Source organism: Pipistrellus hanaki, assembly GCF_964339955.1.
Source record: "Pipistrellus hanaki genome assembly, chromosome: 12".
NCBI classification, from domain to species: Eukaryota; Metazoa; Chordata; class Mammalia; order Chiroptera; family Vespertilionidae; genus Pipistrellus; species Pipistrellus hanaki.
The window spans coordinates 43,851,325-43,863,981 of NC_140514.1; the positions used below are offsets into that span (position 1 = coordinate 43,851,325).

Here is a 12,657-nt window from a genome sequence, read left to right on the forward strand (position 1 = left end):
TACTTACACTGGGCTTTTCTTGTTGCTCTTTTTCTAACTCTTTGAGTTGTAGAGTTAGATCATTTGTTACACTTTTTTCTAGTTTTTTGCAATAGGCTTGTAAGGATATGAACTTCCCTCTCAAAACTGCTTTTGCTGTGTCCCATAGATTTTGGATTGTTGTGTTTTGATTGTCATTTGTTTCCAGGATGTTTTTAATTTCTTCCTTGATTTCTCTGGTAACCCAGTCCTTGTTTAATAGCATGCTGTTTAGTTTCCATGTGTTTGATTTCTTTGGATTATTTTTATTGTAGTTAATTTCCAGTTTTATGCCATTATGGTCTGAGAAGATGCTTGATATGATTTCTATCTTCTTGAATTTGAAGAGACTTTGCCTATGTCCCAAAATGTGGTCTATCTTTGAGAATGTCCCATGTGCGTTTGAGAAGAATGTATATTCTGTGGCTTTGGGGTGGAATGTTCTGAAGATGTCAATTAATTCCATCTGGTCTAGTGAGTCATTTAGGATTGATATTTCTTTGCTGATTTTTTGTTTGGATGATTTGTCGAAGGGTGACAGTGGGGTATTAAAATCTCCTACTATGATTGTATTGCTGTTAATCTCTCCCTTAATGTCCTCCAGCAGTTTTTTTATGTATTTGGGTGCTCCCGTATTGGGTGCATATATATTTACCAGGGTTATTTCTTCTTGTTTGATTGCTCCCTTTAGTATTATGAAGTGGCCTTCATTGTCTCTTGTTATGTCCTTCACTCTGAGATCTAATTTGTCAGATATAAGTATTGCTACCCCAGCTTTCTTTTCATTTCCATTTGCCTGGAAAACCTTTTTCCATCCCTTCACCCTCAGTCTGTGTGCATCTCTTTTTCTGAGGTGGGTTTCTTGTAGACAGCAGATGTATGGGTCTTGTTTTCTTATCCAATCTGTTACCCTATGTCTTTTGATTGGAGCATTTAAACCATTTACATTTAATGTTATTAATGATAGGTACTCATTTGATGCCATTTTTATTCTATACCCCTGTGTTCCTTCTTCGCTTCCTATTTATTTATTTTTACAGTAGACCTTTGAGCATTTCTTGCATTGCTGGTTTGGTGGAGATAAATTCCTTTAGTCTTTTTTTGTCTGTGAAGCTCCTGATTTCCCCTTCAATTTTGATTGATAGTCTTGCTGGGTACAGTATTCTTGGATTCAGACCCTTTCTTTGCATGACTTTGTATATTTCATCCCATTCCCTTCTGGCCTGATAAGTTTCTGTTGAGAAATCAGTTGTTAGTCTGATGGGGGTTCCTTTATATGTAACTTTCTGTCTCTCTCTGGCTGCTTTTAAGATTCTAACTTTGTCAATGGTGTTTGCCAATTTAATTATAATATGTCTTGGCGTCGGTCTTCTGGGATCCATTTTGCTTGGGACTCTGTGAGCATCTTGGATTTGTGTGGGTTTTTTCTTCTCTATCTCAGGAAAATTTTCTGTCATTATTTCTTGAAATACATTTTCCATGTCTACCTCGGTTTTCTTTCCTTCCGGAACCCCTATTATTCGAATATTGTTTTGTTTTGCATTGTCCCAAAGCTCCCGTAGGCTCTCCTCCTGCTTTTTAATTTTTTTTTCTAGAAGCTGCTCTAATTGGGTATTTTTTTCCATCTTGTCTTCTAGCTCACTGATGCGATCCTCTGCTTCTTCTAGTCTGCTCTTGATGCTATCTATTGAGTTTTTCATAGTAGCGATGTCATTTTTCATTTCATCTTGAGTCATCTTCATTTCCTCTTGGGTTTTTTTCATTTCCTCTTGGGTCTTACTCAAATTGTCAAATTTGTCTTCCATTCTTTTTAGCCATCTTAAGATCGTTACTCTGAATTCTTGCTCTGGTAGGTTGCTTGCCTCTATATCGTTTACTTCCTTTTCTGGTGAAGCCTGCTTTTCTTTCATATGCGGGCTGTTTTTTGGTCTCCCCATGATCTATGATGTCTGGTTGTGTAGTTCTCTCTCTCCTGCTTTGATTTAAAGGCACAAAATACAACACAACCAGGTACAACACACAAGGCACTGAATCGAAATGTGTTTGCGATATTAATAACCACCAATAAGGGTGACTAGAACCCAGCTAACAAAAACATGCAATCAAACAAAAAGCATAGGCAAATCAATCTTATAAAAGAAAAGCATACAACTTCAGTAAAGTTAACATTCAACATACAACTTCAGAGTTAGAGAGTAAGACTGTTTTGTTTTTTTTGTTTTTGTTTTTTTGTTTTTAGGACAACTGCGAGGGAGGTGTGAATGGGTTTGGAGCAGGTAGTTGGAAATTAGATATATACAAGTAGGGTGAAATTTTAGGAGGGGGTAGACAGATGGAATGGGGGGAATCTAGAGCAGGAAAGGGTTAAGATAAACAGGGTATCAAAGGAAAAGATTGGAAAGAGGGTGAGGGCATAAAGGTAGGGTTGAGATAGAATAAAGCGTTGGAGAAAGAAGGATAGATAAAGACTGTAGAACAGTAATCCTGAAATTAAAAAAAAAAAATAAAAAAAAAAAAAATATATATATATATATATATATATATATATATATATAATCAAATGGAATAAAAATAATAAAAATAAACAAAAGAAAATAAGATGAAAAAGGTAAATTAGTAGTAGTAATAATGTTGATTACATATACAATGTAATAATTATCAAGATAAAATCAAGTGAGGAAAAAGAAAAAAAATAGTTTCTTGAGTAAACGTTGCAAATAATGAAAACAAAAGTAAAAAACAAAAATTTAAAAATTAAAAAAAAATAATAATAAAATTTTAAAAATTTAATTAAAATTAGCAGTAATGAAGGTCATTCGCTTCCTCTATTGTTATGATCCAGTCCTGATTTTTAGGCAGGTTTTGCTTTGTTTTTATTACACTAGAGTCAATTTGTGAATTAGCCTCTGGGGGCAGTGTTTCTAGGTTGACTTCCCAGACTCTAAAGCCTCTCCAGCTTTTTTTTTTTTTTTCCGTCCTCTCTGAAGCTGGAACTATGGAGGGGGGGAGGGGGCAGGTCCGAGCAACTGCAATCTCCCGCAACTCTCCGATATCCCTCCGAGCCGGATCCAAATGTGTTGCTCTTTAGATATCTCCCCTGTTAGGAGCCCCATCCACTTTCAAGGGTGACAACCGCCCAACAGCGGGGGCTTCTACTTGTAATCACCACCCCTGTCCTCCAGCTTCCGGGAGCGCGCTCTGTGCGCACAGGCTTTTTGTTTTCGCCGCGAGTGCTCTCCACCCTCTCCCCGCGAAATCTGACCTTTTCGCTGAGCAGTGGGGCAATCCTGTGAGGGCAAGTGCTCGCGCCGCTTGGGATCCGCGTTCTGGGGGTCACAGATGCTTGGTGGTCGCTGCGGCTGTGGATATTCAGGCCTCTGACACGATCCTATCTTCTTCTCAAGATGGCGAGGTTTCCCCGTCCAAGCCGGTAGGTAGCTCCGGGCAGGGACACAGCCCGCGTGGGTGCTTCCCTGTGAGGGGCACCTCTGTCAGCAGCCCCCCAGCAGTTTCTTCTGGTGTTCGCTGTCTCCCAGCTTGCCAATAAACACTCACAGCACAAGACCCTCAGTTGCTCTCTCTTTCTGCTTCGGGAGAGGGCTCAGAATCCGCCCATCTATTCTTCCGCCATCTTACCTCCTCCTAATATCACATTATTTCAAGTAAATTTTACAAAGTGACTTTAATAACTTATTTTGGCTCTGCATCATTGGACTGTCATCATCCTTAGGTTTTAGATTCCTTCATTCCTTCATTCATTATTCATCACAAAAGCTCCACCTCTTAGACAACTGGCAAGATGAGTTTGTTCATCTGATTTGCTTTAGATCTTGGTTAATATATTGATTTGACAAATGATTCTGAATAAATAATGATTTTCCCCCCCAAACTAGCTACCATGTTTAAGAGACAACTCTGAACCATCACTGGTACTTAGCTTCAGTTCTTTCTATACCCTCGCCAATCTGTGACCCTTATAATTCTCATTCTCACCTCCCCTTACAGTCCATCATTGATTTAATTGTACAATATATAAGGTTCTCCCTCCTCCCAACTGGTGGGTGGAGTTATGACATTACTGGCATCTGTCACAGAGACATCTCCAAGAGATTGAGCCATCAATCAGTGCGTGCCAAATATATATATATATCCAAATATATATATATATATATATATATATATATATATATATATATATTTATAGAAGTGCGATATCAACCAAAAGAACTACTCTAGGAGGTGCCCCCCTTAAAAATTTAATACCACATGTGCCACAGGCCAGTAACAAGAAACAGCCGGAGAAAGAGCAGACTTCATCTGTTTCTGGGCAAAGTGCGTGCCTGCCAAGAGGAAAGAAACAACAGCTGTGGCAATTCCCAGCCATTGCCGGGAACACTCTACTCCCCATGCCCCAAACCTCCTTGAACCAATGCCAAGCCCTTTCCCGCTATCCCTGTCCAGGATTCCTGTCATTCCTTTCAGACCCCTCGCTCAGATCCCCCTATAAAAGCCTAGTCTTCTTTGACTTGACCAACCATCCCAGATACCTGGAGAGGTAAGTGGGAGCTGAGAGAATGTGAGAGCCATGGCAGGGGGCTACCTCACACATTTGGGAGAATACTAGTGGAGGGTTCTGGACTTCAAAGAACATAGGTCTCAGGGGAAATAAGGTGTGCAGATTCTCCAATCATTTCCAGAATCACAGAAGGGTATAAATGTCACTGAGATCAATTTATCCCCAGGGACTAACCAAAGGGAAAAGACAGGAGGGAGAACAGTTTTTTTTAATGACCTTTCTCTGACCGCATTTCTTTAATGATCTCTGATTGTTTCTTCAGGTCAGAAACACGATGCTGCCTCCCATGGCCCTGCCCAGAATGTCCTGGCTGCTGCTCTCCTGCCTGATGCTCCTATCTCAGGTGCAAGGTGAGCTTTCTCTGCCTGTAGCACTGGGTTCCAGGGGAATGCTCAGAACCAACAAGACCAGGAAGCCTCCTGTGTGACCCATGGGGCCATGGTGAGGAAGAGCCTCACCAAGTGAAACTGTCTGCAACTCCTCCATCATCACTCCCTCCTTCAGAGAAACTCAGGGTGGGAGGCACCACAGTGGTCCTTTAACAATGGAGTAAAATGGTTTTCATTTTGTGAGTGGACTTTATATTGACAGGTGAAGAGAGAAAGCATGAAGGGTCAGCGGTGAGATATGCACAAGAATGATTGGAGGACCCAGTGTGAGAACAGTCAGCTCAGAGTGTGGGAAGTGTTGGACTTTTGAATAAAGGGGAAGAGTAGAACAGAAAGAGATGGTCCTTCATTTAACGAGGCTGGTTTGAGATCAAGCTATCCAGGGGTGAGGGAGTCAGGAGTTGGTGTCACTTCTCCAAGCACTTTCCTTCCAGATACTCCCAAAGGTGACTTTCCAACACCCACTTACACTCTTCATTTCCCTCCATCCCTCTCCTTTATGCCCTTCCTCCCCAGGTGAAGATACTAAGGAGGAGTCTCTCCCCAAAATCAGCTGTCCCAGAGGCTCTTATGCCTTTGGCTCCCACTGCTATGCCTTGTTTAGGACACCAAAAACCTGGATTGATGCGGATGTGAGTAGATACATTTATAATAAGAGGTGATAAGGGAAAGGACATTTGATGGGACAGGGGTCTGCATTCTCCAGAGTTTCTTGTGGGTGAGAGTCAGCACCTTCATCTTTTGCACACACACCTCTTCTCTCCTACATTAGCTTCCCCGCTGACATTTTAAGCTCTTTCTCAGTGTTTGTCTTCCCCACACAGTTGGCCTGCCAGAAGCGACCTTTAGGATCTCTTGCATCTGTGCTCAGTGGAGCTGAGGCAAACTTCTTGGCCTCTCTGGTCAAGAAAAATCTGAACACCTGCAATTTCGTCTGGATTGGGCTCCATGATCCCACACAGGTGTGATAACATTTCATGTCTGTTACCTTTCTAGCTGCTATTGTTACCCAGGCCTCTTCCCTGTCCCATGTGCCGCTTGGGAACTATGCTAGAGAGCCCTGGAGCTCAGAGATTCTAGGGTTTGTTTGGGGTAAAGGTAAGGCATTGAGCTAAGTGTTGTGGAGGATCCAATTTCCAGTTGAAATTAATCTATCTCTTTTTACACATGAAGCCTTGTGATTTAATTTCTGAGTTTACTGAGTGTACGCAGAGCTTGCTGAGATAAGAAGCATTTCCTCCTATAGAACAGATATTGTCTTTGAGGTTTGGAGGATGATGGCAGATGCACTATTTATTGTCCAGCCCATAACATGTTATTCTCAGTGGAACTACTGGTGTTTGCGATTATGGCTTTGGAATTGGACAATAGGAACAAGTCATTAAGGAGAATTTCCCAGTGGAGAGCTCTGTGGCAACATGTGAAATAACAAACCAAATGCCAGCCTGCTGAGGAGGGGATCAAGCATCCTCCAGAGAGGGCTATGCAAAAATTCCAATAGCCATTGAACCCTACCTGGCTCTATTCTCTACTATCTAGGGCCTTGAGTCCAATGCAGGTGGATGGGAGTGGAGTAATAATGATGTGATGGATTACTTTGCCTGGGAGAAACACCCTGCCAGCATCTCAAACCCTGACCATTGCGGGAGCCTGTCAGGAAGCTCAGGTAAGAGACAGAGAAGCTCCCTTCTTGCCAGCCTTTCTATCCCCTTTCCCCCTGTTTATGGATCTGAAGTTCAGGAATCCTTCTCAACTAGGAAAGGCAATGTTGGCTTGTCTTCTTCCATCTCCTCTCATCTATCCTTTCTTTGGGTCTCCTTCTCCTCAAGTGGGACCTTGGTGGAGATGAGGGAAGGGTTTTGAATCCTAGGTCAGAGTCCAAGGTGCCTCTCTGTTAGGTAACCAACTCCACCAGCTCCATTCACTTTAGTTTTTCTCTCTCTCCAGGATATCTGTTATGGAAAGATTATGCCTGTAACAAGGAGTTACCCTATGTCTGCAAGTTCAAGGGTTAGGTCAAGTGGGAGTCAATGACCTAAGTTTAGTAAATCGCTCATCATGGACATGGGACCAAGTGAGAAGATTCACTCAAGAAGAGAATATTCTTCCCTCACTTCAAACCTGACCACCAAATTCTGACCGTCCCTCCTCCCCATCCTCTTTTCAGGCTCTGCTCAGAATTACATAACTGAATTTTGAAAGAGTAATAATAAACATTTAGTCTGTTATTACCTGTCTTGTGTGCTTTATTCTCACTGACAGACAGAGAAGAAAAGGAAATTGCTGGGGAAGGAGATTTTGTGGGTTTTATTTCTGCCCAATTTCACCCCATCCCTGCAAATATACAGGGATGACTAAATATGCATCCTACATTTGTGATGAAGTGAGTCGGCCCCATGCATGTAGGATCTAGGTGACATATGATGAGATTGCTCTCTCACAACTCTACTTCTCACACATACCCAAAGACCAGGTGGAATGACACAACCAGCACTAGTACTTTCTATACTTATTAGATGAAGCAACTGGTTTATTAATTTTTAAAGTTCTTTTTATATTAAAAAATTCTGATCTTAGCCCTTACTGGTTTGGCTCAGTAGGTAGAGCATTGGCCTGTGTACTGAAGGGTCTCAGGTTCGATTCTGATCAAGTGTATATACTTTGGTTGTGGACTCATCCCCAATAAGGAGTGTGCAGGAGGCAGCTAAATCAATGTTTCTCTCTCATCAATGTTTCTAACTCTAACCCTCTCCTTCTTCTCCCTTATTCTCTGTAAAAAAAATTAACAAAATATATTTTTTAAAAATTCTGATTTCTCATGAAACTACAATGAATAAATACAAAACTAGATAAAATATAATTAATTAAAATATATACCTTTTTGTTATTAGTTTACACAGATATAAAAACAGTGTCAACTTGCTATAAAATTGTCTAATATCTTTTGATTTATACACTTACCATGCCATGGTTGGCTGGAAAACTGTTTGAGTGGGAGCAATGGTCCATAGAATATGTGTTGCCTTGTTTCCAGAGGTCACTTGTGAGAATGGGCCCCAGCAGGTCCTCTATCTTTGGGCTTTAAAACATTCTGGCTTTGCCCAGCCAGGTGTGACTCGGTGGTTGAGCATTGACGCAAGGGTCAAGAGGTCACTGGTTCAATTTTCAGTCAAGGCATATGCCCAGGTTGCAGGCTCAGTCCCCAGTAGGGGGTGTGCAGGAGGCAGTCAGTCAATGATTCTCTCTCAATGTTCATGTTTCTGTCTCTCTCTCCCTCTCCCTTCTTCTCTGAAATCAATAAAAATATATTTTAAAAAAACACACAAAACATTCTGGCTTTGTCTGGCTGGTATAGCTCAGTGGTTGAGCACTGACCCATGAACCAAGAGATCCCCAATTCGATTCCCAGGTCAGGGCACATGCCTGGGTTACTGGCTTAGTCCTCAGTAGGGAGCCTGCAGGAGGAAGTCAATTCATGTTTCTATCTCTCTGTCTCTTTCCCTCCCTCTGTAGCTAAAAAACAAGAACAAAACCACACTCTGACTTCAACTAGGTTAGAATTGGGATGACTTTAATGTCTGGCAGGATTTCTATTGATAGTTTTTAAATGAAAAAAATATATATATCCTACATAAGAAAAGCCTAATGTGCAAAATGTCCAGTCATCCAGTTTGCTGTTCAACCAAATAAAGCATAATATGCTAGTGACTAGTGGCTTGGTGCATAAAATTTGTGTACAGGGGGGAGAATATCCCTCAGCCTGGCCTGCACCGTCTCCAATCTGGAACCCCTCGGGGGATGTCTGACTGAAGATCAGGCTTAAACTGGCAGTTGGACATCCCTCTGGCAATCTGGGACCCTTGGCTCCAAACCACTCATCTGCCTGCCTGTCTGCCTGATCGCCCCTAACCACTCTGTCTGCCAACCTGCTCAGCCCCAACTGCCTCCCCTTGCCAGCCTGATCACCTCCAACTGCCCTACCCTCCTGGCCTGATTGCCCCTAACCACTTCTGCTTTGGCCCCACCACCATGGCTTTGTCCAGAAGGATGTCCAGAAAGTTTCCTGGAAAGTCTCCCAGTCTAATTAGCACAGTACCCTTTTATTAGTATAGATATGCTAAGACTGCTCAACTGCTCACTATGACATGCACTGACCACCAGGGGGCAAATGCTCCGATCAGTAGGTTAGTTGCTACTGGGGTCTGGCCAATCAGGGCTGAGTGAGATGGGCCAGACACACTCTAGAGCCCGCCCATGCTCCCTCCCCAACTGGCCAACCTCCCACATCCCTCCCTGGCCCCCAATCATGCACTGGTGGGGTCCCTGGTCCTGGCCTGTGCTCTCTTGCAATACAGAACCTGTTGGGGGATATAGGAGAGCCTCTTTCAGTCCAATCACACAGGTCAAGCACTGGTGCACAAATTTGTTCACTGGTTCTCTAGTTTAATATAAAGTACAATAAAAAATAAAAATGTTTTAAAAGTTAAAAATATAATTTTTAAAGACATTTATCTTATCTGAATGAAGGCAAGCCTGACCTTTTATGATTTGTATATTTCAAGACCACTATTCTGCTTTCCACCTTATTACTGGCCCTCACTGCCCACATGCTTCTACTGTGGAAATATATATATATATATATATATATATATATATATATATATATATATATATATACCTGGACAGTTCCTTAATATAAAAAAGAAATATCCATATGAGGACACAAGAACACTACAACCGTTTCATAAACAGGTACTGCTTCTCAAATAAGTAGATGAGAAAAATGGCAGCATAATTATTTTCACTGATGTTTGTTAAATTTATTTTGCATTTTCTAAGATAAACTTCCTTGACTAAAAACCCATTTAGCATTGTTGCTAAAAACACTTTTCCGTTAGTTTAAATAAATTATGGTTGGGTGATGCCATGGGTTTGTATTTTCTGCCCTGGTCAAGTTCATTAAACGGGTTAGAAATGTTCACAGTGATTGTGTTTGTGCCAGTTCCTGCTTTAATTTGCATTCTTCCTCTAATGGCAGATGAGCCATCAAAGCTGTGGGGATCAGATCTTGCTTTTGGAGAACAACTGCATAAGCTAGGACACTTGTATTTGCAAGTAAGAAAGATCTCAATATAATTTGGCCTTAGAATAAAGGTACTTACTGGAATATATATTTGGCTAACTTGCCATTTATCGGTGGTTCTCTTGTCTGAGCTCTCTTTTTTCTGCATGCTGTATTTCTCTCCTGGTTTCCTTTTATAGGTCAAGATAGTTGCCAGCAGCTGTTGGGGCTACTGATTCCTCAGAAATATCAGAAAGAAAAATCTTGAGCTTTCCTTTTTTTTAGACAAACCTGAGCAAATCTCAATGGCCTGGTGAATGTCATGAGCTGGTTCTTGAAGTCTGAATTATTGCACATCTTTATTTTTATTTTTTTAAAATATATTTTATTGATTTTTTACAGAGAGGAAGGGAGAGGGATAGAGAGTTAGAAACATCAATGAGAGAGTAACATTGATCAGCTGCCTCCTGCACACCCCCCAGTGCGGATGTGCCCGGAACCAAGGTACATGCCCTTGACCGGAATCGAACCTGGGAACTTTCAGTCTGCAGGCTGATGCTCTATCCATTGAGTAAAACAGGTTCGGGCTTTTGCACATCTTTAAACCATTATTGGAGCACAGAGTACATACTATCCTGGTTGAGTCACATGAATTATAAATGTACTAGGATATTGGAGTGTAATGTTATCAACTAAACCTCAGGAAGGTTTACTCTCAGAAGGACAAAGGGAATGGTTTTCCTTAGTGGAACATCTGGGTGCTATTAGGGAAAATAATAATTAAACCACACACACATTCAGACTGAGAATTAGAAATAGAGTGGTCCCCCCTTACCCACAGGGCATATGCTCCAAGTCCCCAGTGGATGCCTGAGACTGTAGATAGTACCAAACCCTATAGATACTACATTTGTTTCCTATACATACATACCTATGATAAAGTTTAATTTATAAATTTGGGACTAACATCAATAGAGATTATTGTTGTAAGAGGTTCATAACAATAACTAACAGTAAAATAGAACAATTATAAAAATATACTGTAATAAAAGTTGCATAAATGTGACTACTCAGTGAAATTAGGGTTACTTCCACACAAGCACTGAGACATTGAGAAGGTGGACCTGTTAACCAAGATGGATAGTCAGTGGCTGGTGGGCATGAGCACCCAGAATGGATTCGCTGCACAGAGAGGTGCTTTCCATCCCGGGCTGGATGCTGTGGGATGGCATGAGATCTCATCACACTACTCAGTACGGGGTGCGATTTAAATTTATGAATTGCTTATTTCTGGAATTTCATATTTAATATTTTCATACCGTGCTTGACCATGCGTAACTGAAACCTTTGAAGAAGGAACTGTGGATAAAGAATGGGGAAACTACTGTCCAGAAAACTTGACATTATAATCAATTGGGAGTAAAGGATATGAAAAATGATGGAAACCTTCTTTTAATTTGTTTGGAAATCAGAAATTACCATATTACTACTTGAAGAAATAAAAATATAGGCATGTCCAGAGAGGGGCATCGCTCCAAATTTGGCAAACTTCAAGTCAAGAATCACTCACTTTCTTAGTCAGTTTGCTATTGACACTGGACTTCATAAAATATCATTCTTAGAGTTTTTCTTGTACCTTTGGTTGTACTGTTTAGGTTCTCTTTGCCAGCCTATTTTGTGAACGGTCCTTTGTACTTTCCCTTTGCCAAGATAATTATGTAACTATGGCACAGTTATTCTCATCACTGCTCTCCTAAGGATGTGGTAGACCCTATGATATTCAACTTATCTGAAACTACTACAAGGCCACCTGTTATCCATGTTCTGGGTCTATAAACCAACTAGCTGCTCAGCAACTTCTTAAAATGCCAGAAAGTCATAACCAGGTTTTTGCTGCCAGCTATTTCCTGAGAAAGAAGTGCTTTCTGACTCTCTTAAAATGAAAACAATAAGAAACATCATTGGAACGAAAACCGGTTTGGCTCAGTGGTTAGAGCGTCGGCCTGCGGACTGAAAGGTCCCAGGTTCGATTCCAGGCAAGGGCATGTACCTTGGTTGCGGGCACATCTCCAGTAGAGGGTGTGCAGGAGGCAGCTGATCTATGATTCTTTCTCATCAATGTTTCTAACTTTCTATCCCTCTCTCTTCCTCTCGGTAAAAAAAAATCAATAATATATATATATATATATATATATATATATATATATATATATATATAAAACATCATTGCAAACAATCATTAGAATTTTAAGTAATTTATTTTTAAAAATATTTATGTCCTACCAGTGTGGCTCAGTTGGTTAGAGCATTATCCTGCAACCCAAAGGCTGCTGGTTCAATTCCAGGTCAGAGGGTATATATTTCAGGCTTTGGGTTCAATCCCAGTCAGGAGAGTATGGAAAGCAACCTGTTGATCTCTCTCTCTCTCTTTCTCTCTCTCTTTCTCTCTCTCTCTCCCCTTCCTCACTCTAAAAATCAATAAACTTATCCTTGGGTGAGAATTAAAAATTAAAAATAATAATATTTATTCCTATATGTTCTAAAATTAAAATAAACATTCAACAAACTAGGTATGTTTAATAAACTGTGTTACAGCTATCGAATTGAATATT

The 12,657-nt window shown here is 40.9% G+C and overlaps 1 protein-coding gene across 1 annotated transcript; it reads left to right on the top strand.

Annotated features, from left to right (window-relative positions):
* The first annotated feature begins 4,528 nt into the window (after positions 1-4,528).
* On the top strand, positions 4,529-7,205 carry LOC311630700 (lithostathine-like). Its single transcript, XM_084900034.1, has 6 exons — positions 4,529-4,573; positions 4,857-4,944; positions 5,500-5,615; positions 5,808-5,945; positions 6,523-6,649; positions 6,931-7,205. Exons 2-6 carry the CDS (start codon positions 4,869-4,871, stop codon positions 6,996-6,998), a joined length of 525 nt encoding a protein of 174 aa, XP_084756160.1. The 5' UTR covers positions 4,529-4,573; positions 4,857-4,868; the 3' UTR covers positions 6,999-7,205.
* Positions 7,206-12,657: the final 5,452 nt, after the last annotated feature.

What these genes read in the sequence shown, in the direction of transcription:
- LOC311630700 (XM_084900034.1), top strand. Translation starts at nt 4,869, where the DNA reads ATGCTGCCTCCCATGGCCCTGCCCAGAATGTCCTGGCTGCTGCTCTCC. An exon ending in GCTCCTATCTCAGGTGCAAG is followed by an intron (nt 4,945 to 5,499) that starts GTGAGCTTTCTC and finishes CTTCCTCCCCAG; the next exon opens with GTGAAGATACTAAGGAGGAG. An exon ending in GAGCCTGTCAGGAAGCTCAG is followed by an intron (nt 6,650 to 6,930) that starts GTAAGAGACAGA and finishes CTCTCTCTCCAG; the next exon opens with GATATCTGTTATGGAAAGAT.